Source organism: Parambassis ranga, chromosome 1 (genome assembly GCF_900634625.1).
Source record: "Parambassis ranga chromosome 1, fParRan2.1, whole genome shotgun sequence".
NCBI classification, from domain to species: domain Eukaryota; kingdom Metazoa; phylum Chordata; class Actinopteri; family Ambassidae; genus Parambassis; species Parambassis ranga.
The window spans coordinates 10,083,790-10,101,913 of NC_041022.1; the positions used below are offsets into that span (position 1 = coordinate 10,083,790).

Consider the following 18,124-nt stretch of genomic DNA (forward strand, 5'->3'; position numbering starts at 1 on the left):
CAGTAAGTTTTGACACATTTTTTTTCTTTCTTCCTTTTCTTAATGATGAAGCAAACCAGTAAATTTATTTTATACTCTCTTGTGCTGTTTCCCCAGAGCTTTGGCACTTCACAATTCTATCTGTGAATTCTAATGGACAGAAATGACTGTGCACTTTCTGTTCTGACATGCCCCGCTATGTGTGAGAACACTGGATGTGTGTCCATTAAATATCTTTGACGGGCAGGAAACTGCTGAGAGACACAAAGAACAACACAAGGAAAGAAAAAAAAAACACACACACACAAAAAAAACCTCAAAGACTTATAGGTACTGGGTATATTCTTCTCATGCCACTTACGCTGGCTGTTCAATGCTTCTATGTACTACAATACCACAGGGAAATATAGGAGAATAAAAGTTTGTCCTGTTTAAAAAAAAGTGCCAGGGAAGTTCAGTGTCCACTCAGCATGCTCCCATCAAACAGTTTCCCCATCTTTGTTATGGTAATGAGAGTTTTTTCCCTCCATTTCCTTTTGTGATGAACAATGGCATCACCACATATAGTGTGACTAGCTGGTTCATGAAAAGTAACACTGATGACTCCCTCTCCAACATGGAGCTGATTTAAAGGGAAGTGACCACACAAAAGGAGCCATTGAAAAAATACAGTATATTTTTTTTTCACATGGAATGAAAGTAAAGAGAAAACCAGCATCAAAAGCCCAACCCTAAAACACAACTATGATTCATTCAAAAAAGTTGCATATCTAGTTAGATGGTAAAAATTTTCTGAGATGGTGTACAGATTTACATTTGCTCACATGTTTGCTGCAGGAATCCAAACGACTCGAAGTGTAAGAATGTGTGAATATCTCCATCCTTTCCTTCCTGACATTTATTTAGGTCTGTCAGCTCCACCTAAAAATAACTCAGACAGGGAAATACCTGAGGTGGATTAGCAAAGGTGTGTGATGTATCTTTTTATATACTTCTGTGGCTACATCTTCCAAAAGCCAGATTTCCTCTGAGGCTAATAACTTTGAATAAAAAAAGCGAGGCTTAATGCTGGCCTAAAGGGTTCGGGTTATCACAAACAGACCTGTTACAACAGTAATCCATCCACTTCCCACTTTACTGTCTAGTATAGTGGGAAGTGGAAGCTTCATGCAGTGGCCCCCAGAATAATATTTACTGCTGCAGTCTGTCTCATGTCGCTGAGCCCTGAAGGCCAACTCAGTATTGGTTACATTCAACTTTGTATTGATTATGCATAATCAGATAGGGGTATGTCTTTCTCCTTGATTCCACTCATGTCTAGAGCAAGGTCAATGCTGTAAATCGAAACTAGGTAAGGCTAATGAACTGATGAGTATTAACTGAACAGCAGAACTTGATGCTAGAAGAAAGCCGCATTCTCGAGAATATGAAGAACTATGAAGTACTGCATAGTTCACTTATTACTGTCAGTAATAAGAAAGTAAAAAAAATGTTATGTTGGGTATAGTGAGGGATTCAATATTCAAAAATATAATAGCACTACAAAGGAGGGGTTTGTCATAGCAGTGATAGGAGACAAGCAACATTCTTGGAGTACACTGTGTGCACACAATGTAGAGTATTGTGCTTCTGGTTGTGAAAGCATTGCAGAGATGTTCTAGAGATAAGGTAGATGTAGTAGGGTTCTTCACAACACCAGAGCTGTTGAGGTGAAGCACTCCAAGATTGAGTCAAGGTCAGAGGAAAATCTCATTCTAACACTAGAATAGTGATGGAGCGTATCGTCCTTTAAATGTCCAAGAATTGCTGGCACGTTATCCATTGTCACTGCAGTGGCAATAAAATAGGAACCATGGTAACTTTAAAAGATTGGATATTCGTCTTGTGTTTCAATTAACAAGACACACTGGTGTGGGCAGCATTCATTTTATGGTGATCTCAGTGCAGTACCAATGAAAGGCAGGCGGGAAGGAAAAAAAATCGAGAATGGCAATTATACCTCTCCAACAGAACAGTGTTGAAATAGAAGCGGTGAAAAGGCCCCTTTCAGACATGGCATATGTAACACCGCTGACTTCATCAATCTCTTAAAATGACAGCGTTCTGCCATTTAGACAGAGGTCTCTTCTTCACTGCAGCTTTGCTCAGACACGCTAACGGCAGTGATGGACAGAGGCAGGGATTAGAAGTTGTTCTGAGCCTCCTTCCACATTCCCTTTTACATGCCCCATTCCTGCCACTCAGCTAACCATGTCCTCATGTTCCCTCTGCTCCTGGATGCAGGCAGATTCTCTTTCATTAAAACCTCTGTCTATGTTAGCCAAAAAAGCCTGTGCTGCTCTGCTGATGCTTAGACTTCTCTCTTAGTTGTTGTAATCTGTTAAAGTGACTGCATGCGGTTCAGACCTGTGCCACGTTGAAATTGATTCACACACAGACCAAAAAAGATTAAAGCTGCTCTAGCATTGATCATTTTTGTGAGTTTGTGAGAATATTTTGCTTACTTTTACTTTACTTTGACTCATAGTTTATTTTTCTTTACACACTGTATTAAAGACATTGATACTGGGGCACAAACATAACACCCCAGCCAGATCTAACAACAGGATTAAATGTAAACAAAGATGATGCTGAAGTGTGAAGATAAGCTGTCCTTTAAAGGAACATTTCACAAATTCTATTGCATGACCCTTTCTAAAGCTGACCAATAACTGCATGCACTACAGTGTACAAATTGTATTTGAATTATAAAATCAAATTTTTTTATTCATCTAGGAGAAAAAGAACTTAATCTGCACTAACTCCCATTAATAACAGCCACACCTTAACAGGTTACATAAAAATAGTAATACTTGAACAAATGATCTACTGTAGACTATGCCTGGGGAATAGACTAAAGTATCATGTGGAATAGATGATTCAATCAAATAAAGGTTAAAAAAAGAAAAGGAAAAAAAAAGAAAATGCCACACATGGCACTTTTCTTAAGCCTTAACCAGTCAAGTTAATGGTAAATGTAAAATACAGACCGATATATTTTAAATTAGACCTAGTTTAGTAAAATATTGTTCTTTTTTTAACTTTTCTCACAGAGAGAGAGAAGGAAAAAAAACCTCCTTTACGGAGTGTAGAAGGGAGTTTTCAGCTTGGGTGAGGATTAGGTTCCTTTAATTAACGTCTTGGGAATTAATTAATGTGTTAATGGACGAGTGATACAAAGATATCCAGAATTCTACCTCTCCAACCCTGAGGAATAACTAGCACTCCACTTCTTTGTACCTCACCCTCTTCATACAGGTTTTACAGTACAGTTGCAGACAGCTGAAATTACCCAGTCTCTGTGTGTGGACTTCATTTAAAATATCAGTATTATAAAGAATGTATTTTTTTTCAGAAGGCATATATTACATATTTTATGGATGCAGTACAAAAGGCCTGCTTGCCAAAAGGACATCTTATAAAATGGGATTACAGAGAAAAGCATGTTTTAAACATGTGATGGACACTGCGAAACACTTAAGTGGTTGCAAATAAATAGATTTTTACTCTTAATGCACAGCTAAAATTAAAGAAAAAATATATATACAAATGTACCTATTGAATTTGGGCGGCAATGAGAGGACCTCGCTGGCTATGACAGGTTAATTGCATTAAAGTTCACAGATCCATTACATGACTTTGAGCCAATCATGCGCCCAGCTTAACAATTATTGGCTTCCTGTTGCTGGTCAAGATGGTACAATGAATATGATGTGATTAGGAGAGAGCCCTCAGGGTGAACTTCTTCACTGAGGTGAGCAGATAACAATAGTGAAGAAGAGAGAGAGAGAGAGAGAGAGAGAGAGAGTGGGAGATATTCTGTACTATGAAACAAAATGGGAACCACACAGGTGCAGCATGAGACGAGCCAAGCTAATAGCCTAAGACGGCTCCTCCCTGATATCAGGGGGATGACTGCAGTGACATTGATCAGGATGTTAATTACCCTGTGGATTTCAATGGTGGAGGCTATGATGACCGTGTCTGTGATGGCACGAATAATGATGATGACAGCAATGACAATGATATTGCCTTTCATATAAGACAGCCTCGAGTGTGTTAGCTATTTAGCTACTATGAACCAAGTAATGTAGACACTTATTCTCATGCACCTTGCCTTTGTACAAGGACTGTGTTCAAACATGGGTTTGTTTTTGGAACTACGTGAGAGGTTGAACTTCATAGCCTGTTAAAAACGTTCAATGTCTACATTCATGGATCAAACAAGACAATGGAGCAAAATGAGCATCATCATGATCGCTGTATATGAAGTATCCTTACTGGTGTGTGGGTGGGTGGGAGGAAGTGCTAAAGCAAGTGCTGAGAAAAGTTACTGACTCACAAATATTTTGCAGATTCACTCAATAACATGAAGTCCACACACATGTGCAACAACAGCAACAGTATACAACTCCTTATATCTTCTACCACCCTAAACACATACATCATAGTCTCATCTGCACTCCACATTGAATTCTCATTACTCAACAGGACTGCTATAAAGCATTTGCATGAGCCAGAACAGCATTTATCATGCAAATATCAAATTCAATAATTCCCTTGTGAATCAATATTGGAGGATAAAATATTGTAATAAGCTGACCCTCCCCTGATTCAAGAAGCTCCTTTAATAGGTTTGCTTAAAATAATTTAATTTTCAACTTTTGACAAGGCAAGTTCATGTCCAACCACACTGATCACTCATTTTTATCACCGGGGCAAAACTGCAGGTCTGCAATCACCAATTGGAGTGCTTTAATAGAACTTTACTGACAAAGCACCCCATTATCTCATGAAACTGAAATCCTGATGCATGTGCTGCTCTTTCGTTTGCAGTACGATGAACCAATTTAACTTTACAGGCCTGAGCCAGGGCATCAATATATGTGTTTAAAATTAATACCTTAGTTCGGCTGATGATATGCCTGCATGATTCCAAACGTCAGGTTTCTATTTTTCACCTCACAGCATTTTTACTTGTTTTGTTCAGGAAGCACAAATGAACCGGTCTCTCACAGAACAACAAGTACTAAATTGAGGCCTTCCACTTTGCCACTAGAGGGAATTTTTTTTTCAAAAATGCTGCACTCTCTTTGAGACTCACTATTGGCTTTGAAAATGAAACTTAAGATATTACTAAAATGTTTACCACGGCTAGCTAGCAAAAAAACAATGCAACATCTCCACCTTTTTTTATCTGCTTAAAATGTCCTTGGGCCAAACAAAGCTTCAACACTAGTAGATGCAAAGGACAGATTTTGAGCGTAGCATCAGTCAGATCCTCTTTCATCAGCAAACAGCTGGGGGAGACCAAAAGGGCACGCGGATCACTCACTCACTCATCCGATGTCAAAGGATGAGGCAGTGCTGTTTTAAGTGACAGTATGTTAAAAGGGACCCAAAACAAGGAGTTCTAAAGGTTCATCTGAAGGGACCAAGCACCCCAAGGCTAGACACATCTATCTCAGGGCTTTTCCTGCTACCCACTGAAGGAGGAGGTTTGCAATAAACACAAGCTTGAAAAAAATAAACTTCAAATCCATTGCTCCATGGATATAGAATGTGCTGCAACAAAACCTACAGACGCCTATCACACTATGAGAAACCTTGACACCGAATAGTTAGGATAATGTAGTTTTATCCAAGGACAAGATGGATTCTGGCAATGAACTCCACTGGAGTTTTCTTCACCCCGATTTCTTGCTGTGAGTGAGGGATTTTCAGAGGCTGTGGGGAGATGTTTATATGCTGTCCTCCAAAAAACACTAACAACAACAACAACAACAGTGAATTCAAGGCTGGTTATAAAAAATAAGGGGGATACAAAGTTCACCAGATAGAAGAGCAAAAAATTAAAGCAAAGAATGATTATAACCCCACACTTTTAGTCATACAGTCATACAGAGCTCTGTGTGGCACCAATGCAGTACCATACAGGAAACTTCAGTCTTTCAACTGCTATTCTTCTATCTCAAAGATCTTCTTTGAGCCTTGAGGAACTGCCTCCACACAGTTGAAACTTTAAATTCTGTAACCACAGACATCAAGAGTTTCCAGGCTTCTTTGGCTCAACCAGAAACTCCACAAAACAAAAAGAGCACACAAACTGCACCTGACCTTTTTAAAGAATTGGCCAGCATAGTTTAAAAAAGTTGAATATTATACTTTAACAGTATAGCTTTCATCTGAAATGTATATAATTGAATCAGCAAGAAAAAGATTCAGCTGCTACCCAGGAGCAGGGTCGGCTTTAAAAGCCAATGCAGCTGTTTTAGAGGAAGGCTGAGCTGTAAGATGCAATAGTAGTCAAAGTCTTCGTGCCCAGCTACTCACCAAACAGCCAGTGCTATTACAGCCACAATAGTCTGTACAGACAGTTGAGAGACTCCTTAGACTCCAAGAAGTACCTTGAAGTTTTTTTTGTGCAATTTTATAACATCTTATTGGGGTCTTATATAAGTGTTTTATAGGGCATCTAACATGTGAAAGAAATAATGTGTATGATAGACAGCAAGAGGAGAGGTGTGTGTCTCTAAAAGGCCATAAAGACTTTGATATTGAGAACAAATAACTTTATTAATTATGCTTGGCAGCATAACATACTGTAAATTCTCAGAGTTTTCTATAGTTTCAATATTTCAACCACATTTCTTGCACAAACCTCCTTCAGTCCGTGATCTGTTGAATAACACTCGGTGTATGTGTGTTTGCCCTGATGTATAATTCATGACTGACCTCCACCAGCTTGTTGGCATGTTCACGGAACACCTGGGCGTACTCCTTGACCTCCTTCTCGTTTCCACTCTTAGCTGCTTCGATAAGCACCAGCAGAGGGACGTTGGTCTCTAGGAAAGAGTCTGAGATGTGGTCCATCACTGCCTTCCTCAACTAGAATACAGAGACAGAGGGAGAGGGAGAGAGAAATGGAAAAGAGGTCAAATTATTAATAATATTGCAGATGACTTCACTGTATTACATTTGGCAATGATTACATATCACTTGGCATTGTAATGAATAGGATGTAGTCACATAATGGGGTGAAGGGACAAAAAGAGAGTGGGAGAATGTGAGAGGAAGCGTAAAAAGAGGAGGCGAACTCTCAATGGACAGCAGTGTAAATTGCTTGTAAGGCGTCATTTTTCCCATAAGGCCTTTTACTGGGGCAGACGCTGAGACTTACATCTTTGTTTATGGAATCATTTCGTACCAAACTGGCAAGGGACTGGCTGTTTTATAAGACAGTAAATGGACCGTGATTCCTCCTCTCTGGGATATCTGATGAGGTGCCAGCGGTAAAGGTATAGAAACAACTACAGATGGGGCGCTTTATCTTACACAAAGAAGGAGATATTCACATGAGACCAGCACTTAGACAGACAACAATAGATTATGGAGGCGGAAAAGTGAATTCCCACAATCCTTTTCTTTCCAGGCTGCTCTCAGACATTGTTATTAATTAGTTGATTAAATGATTTGTTTAGTTACTCTCACCTTATTAATTTTCTGTTTTAAAAAAAGCATTATTGATATAACAGTTAATTCAAGTTTAATGCACTATTTTAATCCATCACATAGTCATGTTGTAATGAAATAAGGAAAAAAAGTCACATTTCTACACATAAAAATGATAACAAGGTGAAACGTGTTTAATTAACAACACGGATGGTAGACGTTTGATTTTTTTTTTTTAAGCCATCTTTTTTCATAATTAGCTGTAAAGCAAACAAATGTTGAAATCGCAGTAAAAACGGGCAGGAGAAATGAATGCCTCTGACTGACAGGCAACAGAAAAATCATATGTAAGTCTGTCAGTCTCACTTAAATCACCTGCAGCAATTACAAAACTAATTGCCAGTCCACAGAGGAGAGGAGAACAAAGGGGAATTATGACTTCCTACAGGCAGATAATACATCACCACCCCACTGCTGGAAAGAGACAGGATTTGGCCAGTTTAAGTGGACATAATAGGTCTGGAAATGTATACATCCTGTGGCTCACACTATAGTGGATCGCTGATTTGAAGGCATGTGTGTTACATACAATATAAGAACATAACATATTGGCCTTCTTAAGGACTGGATTTGCCATTTTTTAGACATGTTGAATATTATATTATATTTTTCCCCCCGAGACTCCGAGTCAGAGTCATTTGATTTTGAGTATCTGATGATCCGATATTTTTAGAAATCTCTTCAAACAAGAATAGCTCATTTGTACTATCTTGCTGTGATGTCATGTGCCTTCATGCTGTCACAGGGCATATACATTCTGCTAAAATTAATTGTGCAAAATTTGGTTGGTGTGTGTGTGTGTGGCTTACCACATCACCTGCCCCTTTGCACGGTAATACTACCACAAACTGCCCAAAACGCATTGCCGCAGATGCTAAATACCTTCATTCAAACGGGTAACTTTCACAAAGCAACCGCCCAATCCAAGTCTTGAACACTGGACCTCTCACACCCAGACCAACAATTACACCCCTACACTACAAGCCAAAGAGCCATCCTGTGCAGCACTATGCTGGATTAATCCGCAGAAACACATTTGACACATTTGACACTTTGGCAGCCCTAATAAATATATATCCGAGTCCTGATCGTCAGATTCCGATCGACCAACCACGTAATTGGGCCTGAATTCAGACCATGTGATCAGATCTGGACATCCCTAGTTACATGGCCCACTCTAAAAGTTTTTTTTTTTTTTTTCTCGATAAAACAAGATTCTCCAAGAAAACTCTACAAGTCCAGATGCTTTGGATGACTAAGAATCTTCATCAACAAGCTACTCCATTTCCTACCATCTTGACAAAGCCAGCCCTGACCAGATTTTGTATAGTATGTAAACACTGTATCGGCCTAAATATTGCCCTCTAGTCATGTCCATTTTATTTAACACTAGCACAGAAGATTTTTATAATGCGGTCATCCAAAATTAGTATTCAACAAATTGAGATGAAAGGACAGAAAGTAAGAGAAAGTCAGATGAGGTTAGGATCAACAATGTAATCTTTCTTGAACACATAGTCAGATGTACATCAAAAATGATATGTATTAAGATAAATGACAAGCAGCAGCGCAAAGGCAAATAAATGTGTTTCTATCTATTATGTACTCTATCATTTCAGTCCTGATGTACATCACTTGTCCATTAAAGCCAGCAGAGTGGAATAATTATATTTGTATCCTGAAATGACTTTTACTGAGTGCTATTTACAGTTTTTTTTAACTGCAATTGCTTTTTACTTTGCACATCTCTTTGTTAGATGAGGTTTTATTAAGATTCAATATGAACCAGAGGCTTTTTCAATTTAAAATATTAAAGGTTTTCTCCAAGTGAGGTAATTTCAAAAGGAAAAATATGTTGTTGTTGTTACCGTGAAGTAATCTTAAGTTGATGGCACATGTGTATGCATAGGATGCACGTTAAAGGAGCATCAGGCCTTGGGGGTGCTTATGAATGCCCAACAGTGAAAGTGATTCTGATGGTGGGTTAGAGTGGAGGAATGATACAGACGAGAGATTTCACAAGTTGCAGTCTCTCCTGCACCATCAGCATTCTAATGCCCACACACCACTCCCACAGAAATCCATCTTCAATTTTTCAGATCTCACCTCACTCCTTGCTCCACCCCCCCACTGTCTCCCCTCTAACACTCCCTCTGTATTTCACTAACACTTAAAGGAAATAGACCTGGAATTCCAATAGATAGCAAAAGGCTCTGCTCATTACAAGTTAGTGGGGGAAGCTATTTGTCTCCCTAGTCATGCAGTGGAACTATGGTTCAAACTCTGAAAGTAGTGTTTTTGTTTTACATATTAATATTTGTGACTTTGTGAGGTGTGTGGGCATTATATTCAAGGCCGTACATTTCAGAATGCTATTAACGTGCTGGATGGGAATATATACACTGAGAAAAAAAACTAATGAAAACACATCAGAGGGCCAAGACTGCTGTCAGGTTAGGGACACTATGCTATAAGGCCACCAGTATCTAGACAATTTGGTTGGCTGCTTTCATGATTTGGGTCACCTAACTAAATGGAAATCATGATCAGACTGCAGAACTTGTTTATTACAACAAAATGTTGCACAAGTTTCAGTCACACACCCTGATGCAAAAGTCATACTCATACCAAATATGGTGCTAAATAATACGCCACCATTTGTCAACAGTCAAAGGGAGATCCATGTGTTTAGGTAGCTATACGATCATAATACATGTCACAGTCAGACAATATGATAGAAATTAGCTTGGAGACTGGTGTTAATAAAGATTAAATAAATGGAATAGAGTATAAGATAATCTTTGGTAATAATATATGGTAGATAATCTCAAATTATCTCTGGAGTCTGGATTTCCAATGTCTGGAAAGTGGAAACTGAACTGTGTTTATGCAACATACACCTTTACCATTATTACACAAAGTGATTCTGCCGTCTGCCTCACACACACGCACACACATCTGATGGATCGGATATGCTCCCACACGCTCCAGGCAAAAGAGATTTCAGTCTGACTTCCTGTATTTTTACATACATTTACAGTGTTTGCATGCTGAGCTCTGAGCGTTTCTAATACAATGGTGACCTATACGGCTCGATACTGTGCCGAGTCACATCCTGTGTGTCGATACTGCTCACGCTGAGACTTCTGCATAGAGACAGTGCCAGACACTCTAAACACTCTTGTGACTCTCCTCAGCCAATTGGATGAAGGCCTCCACAAAGTGAATGAATTAATAAACATATGATTAATTATGTGCTTGAGCTCCTTAAACCACATGTTTAACATGCAGTTTTTTTGTTGCAGTTTTGATGCTTAACATGTGGTAACAAAAAGGCCCCTATTAGAAATTATGTAACTACACCCCCTCCTCTCCCTCCTCCATTCCTCTCCTATCTATATTTCTCCATCAAAAGAAGGAAAAAATGCTAAAACTGACACTGAACTGGCCAACAAGGAGCTGCATGAAATAATTAGAACCGATGCATATGTTTCACAAACCCTGACAGATGAATATCTGTGTTACTCACTGACAAGTGGGTGGTCTATGTGATCTTCAAAGATAAGATTAGCATTAATTTGCTGCCTTTGCTTTTTAATGGGGACGATGTTTGCATTTTGTGGGATTAGACACCTGTTCTATCTAAAAAAAAAAAAAAAATACACAAATGCCCGAGGGGAACCTCCATCATTTTCAGTGTATGACTTAAAGTAAAGAGACAAGTTCACATTCAAAGGGCTGCAGAAACCTAAAATGAATTTTCATGTGTACACACGTATACACAGACTCTGTTTACAATTCGGCAGAGATAAAAATATGCAAAAGGCGGAAAACATGGTTCTGAATTTGATAGACAACACTGTGGTGCGTTTCTGAATGTTTACTGTTGCACTTGAGATGCTGTTATGTTTCACTTGTGATTCAGACCACATAGTGGCGGGTACCTTGGGGTCACCACAAGAAAAGTTTCTTATTAAAATGTCAAGAGCAATCACAGCGTAAATGCCTAGAGTCATGGCTGAGGGGAAACAGCCTCAGCAAATCAAAAATTAAGTAATAGCTCTCATATATGATTTCTATCAGGGACCACAGGCAGATAACGAGTGAGAGGAGAGTAGAGCAATGAAAAAAGGGGAGAAAGAGCGACTAACGGATCATCGACAGTGAAGACAAACACATTAGATACCTCGTCCCAGAGCCTTAATTTAATGAGTCCTGTAAAATAATGCACTATAGCCAGGGGAGTGCAATTTTTAAAAGAAAGAAGGGTGAAAAGGGGTGAATAACCCGTTTTACAAGAGGAGAGATGGAAGGGGTGGCTCTCTTCACTTACACCAACATTTCTTTATATAAGATCATCTGATAAATTGTGCTGGTAACTGGGGGTCTCTTTCTTGGTAGCAACCCATTTATCGACCAGTTCCATTTATTTAGGCTTTGTGCAAAAACACATCCATTCAGACCATAATTATTATTTCTGTATATCCCCATAAAAACACAATTTTAAATTCCACTTTTACTTTTCACCCTCTCACCATCTCTGCCCCTGTGTGCACGCTCACTCTGTGCTTGTCTTGCTCTCAACATCTGTGCTCGGTGTGATCTCAGGTTTGCCTGTGCTCTCTCATTTTGACAGGGTGCTACAGTGGGCCACATTGGCTGTCAGTCAGGAACATTGAGTGGGTGATTTCTGAGGCCGTGCTGTTTTCAGTGCCAGTAGCATCATTGGTTAGTAGATAGAAAATGGTAACTGTTCTATAACCTGACATGAATACGATAAATAAACTGATTAAAAGGTATGAACAATATGCAATAATAAATCAACACCTAAACTTTTGCTGGTGTTTACCATCGTTTATATAAGATGCAGCTTTCCAAGCAAGAGTCACATGATATATATGCAGTTTTTAGTGACTACAATAACAGTAAAGGTTTAATAACATAGCTAATAAAACTTTAACACCTAGCCTGAAAAAGATTAGAAAATAATTTGTTGATCTAAACAAACATTACAGCAGCAGAGATTCGTGGCAGCTGTTTCTCCTTAACACGATAACCCTCAACAATTAAAAACAGCTGTACTGATCAAGAAACTAATGGCAAAAACGGCAATGATTTCAACATCCCAAAGCAGAAAGAGAGAGAGAGAGAGAGAGAGGGAGAGAGAAATGTATGAGGCACAATGTGTGAGTCAGTTGTGCTATAGGGAATCCTGAAATCAGCCATCAGTCAAAATACGGCCCAGAGATATGGCTTGACAGATGCATTCATTACAGACAAGATGACGGGGGAACAACACATGGCTCATTTTCAACAGCTTTGTCTGGATGGTTACCTCGTGAATGCTAATTAAAGAGAGGAAGGGAATTGAAAGCTGGAGAGTTAAGGTTTAAGGTTTGAGCAGTTATTAGTTATTTATTTTCAATGCCCTGTATTCTACATCTCTAAAGTGTTGTCTTCGTTGCACATTCATTGTATAAGCATGGGAATAAAAGTATCTACTTAAAAAAGAACCCAAAGACTAAATATGATCATTTAATGGCAAGAGGAGAACTATAGAAATGAATATATTTATGAAAAAGGCTCCACATCAGTTGAGCAAAACCACACAGTATTTTCCTCCTGGGTCAACAGCTATACCTTTTTTTATTTTTCTCCTGATTTACACTGATTATACACTTTGTATAAATAGATCTGTATACCTGCAATGTAAAAGTACATGTAAGTGATGACTAGCTACTAAACCTAATGTGCAACAACCCCCAGCCCTCAGACATTCAAGACAGTCACATGGTTGCAATAGCAGTACATACATATAAAACTGTGCCTCCGGAGTGAAATAAGACCCTGTCTACTCATGAATTAAGTAAGGGGAGGAGGCCTTAATTCAAATGCATTAACTTACTTGTTAATGCATTTATGCAAAACACTAATGTAGGCTGACTTGGTAAACTCAAATCTAAAGGGAAGATGGATGGATGATGCTGAAGGATCCTGAAAAACAGAATAAGTCATTAAAGAAAGCCTGATCTGGTTAGATTCCAGTGATGGGCACAGACTAGATAAGGAGTATTTTTAATCACAATATTAAAAGCAATTTAAATTTAAATGACTATGTTGTTGCTACAGAATGTACCTCAACATACGTTTATTTTATGGTATTTTAAGGTATATTGTTTTTTTTTTTTTATCTCAGTATAAGAGAACACCAAATGATTTTTAGATTTATTTCTGATTATGACCTAAAAACACCTTAGACATTGTTTTTCTTTCTTTTCTTTTTGTTTTTGTTATGTTTTTTGTAGGCATCCAACATTATGAAAATACAACATTACATAAGTTGGTAAATGCAATTCTATGGCCAAATAGACCATAATAAAGTGTTATTAACAATGTCTAAGGCAATATAAATGACTACATTTTGATTTGTTCTGATGTTTGTTCTGAACATTGCTATATAAAATTATAGTGCAGAGCTGGATGTTCTTCACGTGCTGAGTATCTTCATATATAACACATACCATATTAATATTCCTTTTGAGTCCATGCCCTCAAATTTCTCAGTGACATTCATGCTATAACTAAACATCATTCATTAGTTAACCATAGAATAATATTGATTTTTCTAAAAGGGTGCAATTCTTATTTGTATTTGCAATCCAGAATTATGAAAAAAATTTTGACCAGCTTTCCTTGAAAAGGACTCTTCAGTGAAGCATTATAGTGGAACTGAATACTGCTTGACTCTGCATCTCACACACAGTACTTCATATATTTTGTATGTTTGGACATAAACAGAATAGGACCATCCCAATATGAATACATGTTTTTTTTAGTTTTTTTGGCCAAGTACAATGATATTTGAATGGAACAAATAGCATTATTTTACCCAGATTGTTTGCCTCATGTGTCAGTAATCTCGTTTTAAAATGTATATATATATCTGTCCTTCTGCAGCAAGCATCTTGGCCATTGCAGTGCCCTCCATTTACATGGTCATATAAAGGGCACAGTGTATCATCACTATGAGAGTCAGCTCTATGTACCATTTTCTGATGTGATGACATTAGTTTTCATAGACAGGCTGAATAAAGCAGTGTGTTTATTTGAGTGGGGTTACTCAGGGGGTGTTAAATGTTCAAGAAGCTTAAGGCGTGGGCTGTTAAATGAGTGTCAAAAAAGATATGATTTTTTTACTATTGAATCAATCTAAACAAAAATCACAACTGAAGAGGTTTATGCATTGACTACACACTTCCCTGGTGATTGAAATCTTGTAAGAGAAATACAGATGATTAATATCTATTGTGAATAAAGATCAAGTGTGTAATCACTGTGGATAGCGGCAGGAATAACAGAACTCATGGGGTATAATTTTTGACATCCAAAAGGTTGAGGTTTCCTCTTTGGATGCAAATGTGTAACGTCATGTTGGTAATTAAACATTTCAAAGAGCTGCATGGTTGTAATACCCCCAGACTGGGTATACTGTTGTGAGAATTTACATTTTCTAAGAAAACAATATGTGGGCGGGAACGACATGCTTGACATCTACTGAATTTTACCCTGAATAACAGACAGCTTAGCATTGTCTTGTATGTAAACAGAACAGCATGAAAGAAAACAATGCTGCATGTCTCTGGCGGTGTTGTCACACAGCTTGTTTGGTCTTACCTGCTCCCATTTCACAAATGCTGTCTGTCATCTGTGCTTGTCTGTTCTAATATTTGATCCCTTCTTCTTTTTCCATTTTTGTTCTTACACAATGGAGACATCGGAGACTGAAACGCTCAAACATGCAACTGCGCTCCTCCCCTTAGGAAAGTCTTGTGTCTCTACACAGTGCCACTGACTTGCTAAACCCAACACATGTTTTGTTGACATAATTACAGTATCACAGCGCTGTGTAATGTTCGCATGTGTGCCACGGGTTTGCCCTCCCATCTTAACTCAAAGCTCAAACACACCGCCCATTCTGTCAAGCCAACCTCTGAGTCAATACAACATCCTGTCAGAGTGAATACCGCCTGCCAGCCTGTCAGGCAGCCCCTCCAAAATGCCCAACGGGAGGCAGAGTTATAGCCTCCCATCTGAAATGATCCCCTTGGTCTTCACAGGTCAGAGAGGACATAACCATAGCTGTTTTGTGCAGGTAGAAAGTGGTTGGGGGGCAACAACAGAAAGAAAAACAAAAAAAAAACTCTATAATGCATGACAGGAAAAGCTTGTTTGGGAGTGAAGCTGTGTTCATGCTAGTACTCCAGTCCCTACTACTAGAGGATGTGTAATACGTGTCATGACAGACTGAGCTATAATTACTGAAACAGCACCTCAGAAGCATCCTCGGGTGATTGTCCACTATTGGATCAACATGTGCTCATTAATGATCCTCATTTTTTGAAAGTAAGGTGTCAGCATTTTTATCACACCCTGCAAGATCCAACAGTTTAATTCCTGATTAATCTTGTTTTTACTGAAGATGATGAGAAAGAAAATCAATATTGCTTCTGAGTTCTTATAATGTGCATCATGGCATGGGTCATCTGCTTCTTCCTGGTAGCATTTGAATTCATGCTACAATGATTCAGAGCTTGAGAATCGAATGAAGACCATGGATCGATATGCTTCAACTAATACCGCATATCTGATTCTTCACAAAAATTCATGTCAATGTTTAGTTGATAGCTGCAATCTGTCTTTTTTTCTTTTCTCCCCATATTGGTATTTCCAGTGCTATTTCTAGTTGTAGTCATCCTGGTCTAAGATCACTCAAAGCATATAGTCTCACATGAGCTGCTGTGATCCCAGATAACTGCTAATCACATGGCGGCAGCATGGCTCAGACAGGTGCATGCTTTGGTCCTGCATGTCTGCAAATGCTGCGATTATTATTATTTATTGTGTTAAATGTCTTTATATCATATCTGTCCATGTGCAAGGCTGCGGGTACTCTAAAGTGACCTGTGCTACCATGCAGAAATGCATAAGTTGAGAGATTTGTGATGTGTTTTTTAGTGTCAACAGACATTCATTGTCATACAAAAGCAACTCTGTGAACTAAGTAAGATGAATGTCTTGCACTTTCTGGTGAACCACTGTGGAACCTTGGGTGGGTAATGGAAAAGTTTGAATTGCCTTGCTATGAATTACACAAATTATGTATATAAGAATTATTATAAATGTTAAGAAAGTTATAGTAAAGGTTGGTTTTGTACAAGTCAGAGTGCAGGTATGCGGGTTTATGCCGTTTCATTTGCACAGCATATATCACAGGTGTAATTTATTGCAACTGTTAAAATGCCTAGGGTACTTTTTTTCTAGGTTTTTTTTTTTCTGAAATAAGGTCCCATATTAGAACAACAAAAACAGGGCTGCTCTTTAAGTGTGATTTTCTTGGGAACAAAAACAAATGTGACAGAGATGAGTGTTGGCTTTGTGGTCTTCATTTGATGGAGGTACTTACAGCAAATTAAAAGTATGAGGTGAAATCAAAAGATGAACTCACCTGTCTGCGCAAGTCCCTGGTCTTTTTGGTCATCTTGTCGATGGCTGAGTTCAGAGGGTCACCTTTCTCTTTCCTGCCAGTCTGTGAAAGGAAACAAAAACACCAGGTTATGACTGTATGAGGATGAAGATTCTCAGTCATCTGGCAAGTGGACTTGAAGTAGAGTTTCTAGAAGATGCTTCGCTGTTCCTCCACGCAGCTTCATCAGTTCTAACTGTCAGGTGGGGAAACAGGTTTATATGTGGTTGAGGACTCTTACAGAACGTGGATCTGTGTGACAAAACAGCTCCAAATGTCTCAATACTTACCTGTGTTTGTTATTCTGACTGTCTGTTGAATGACTGGCTAATGACTATGAGACTGCAGGGGAGCTGTGGTGGAGGGACTGGCTGCCAATTCAGTATTTTCACTAGACAAGTGTGACCTGGGTTGAAACTTCCTGGGACTGCACTGTATGTGGTAAAAATCCAAGCTTATGTGGAATAATCAGCTTGGTTCGCAGTTCAGTAAATAAACTCCCATCATAGAACATGTGCTGACGTTACATGTGTTCTCTAATTAGATTAAAGTGAGTGAAAACACAACGAAAACAGTTTGCAGTGTTACCTAGCAACTAGCCTTGTCTGGCAAATATCGATTTAGCCGTCGCCAATTCCCCTGTGTGCCGCACATGCTGTCAGTGCCAACTCCAACTGGTGGCTTTAGGAGTTTGTAAACTACGTATGTGCTTCACCTGATGCACGCAGAGTCACCGGCTGCTTCTTTTCACCTGACTGTGGTGAGCAGCACACGACTTCATGCTGTTCAAGGTTTCCCTTATACTCTCCAGTTAACAAGCAAACAAAAGTAGGACTCACTAAGACAGACAGCAACATTCCAAATTTACCACTGACAGACTGCTTTTTTTGCTGCTAAAGTGATTGAATTTCCACTTTTACCATCTGACTTGGGATAGCTGCTTGGCCTGAAGGTTAAAAAGATGGTGTCCATGTCTTGGAACAACCCATTTCTGCTCTGCTATACCCTGATCTCTCTAGAGGAAGGCAGACACAAGAGGATAAGGGGGGCAGAAGAGTGTGGAAGGTGGTA

At 38.8% G+C, this 18,124-nt stretch overlaps 1 protein-coding gene across 1 annotated transcript in view; it reads right to left on the reverse strand.

Moving 5' to 3' along the window:
* The window catches only part of ctnna2 (catenin (cadherin-associated protein), alpha 2), a 258,840-nt gene that overhangs the window by 57,557 nt on the left and 183,159 nt on the right, over positions 1-18,124 (reverse strand). Inside the window, exons 8-9 of the mRNA XM_028406380.1 lie at positions 17,036-17,116; positions 6,754-6,906 (exon numbers count right to left, since the gene is read on the reverse strand). Coding sequence (XP_028262181.1) covers positions 6,754-6,906; positions 17,036-17,116 — 234 coding nt within the window. The remainder of the gene's footprint in view (positions 1-6,753; positions 6,907-17,035; positions 17,117-18,124) is intronic.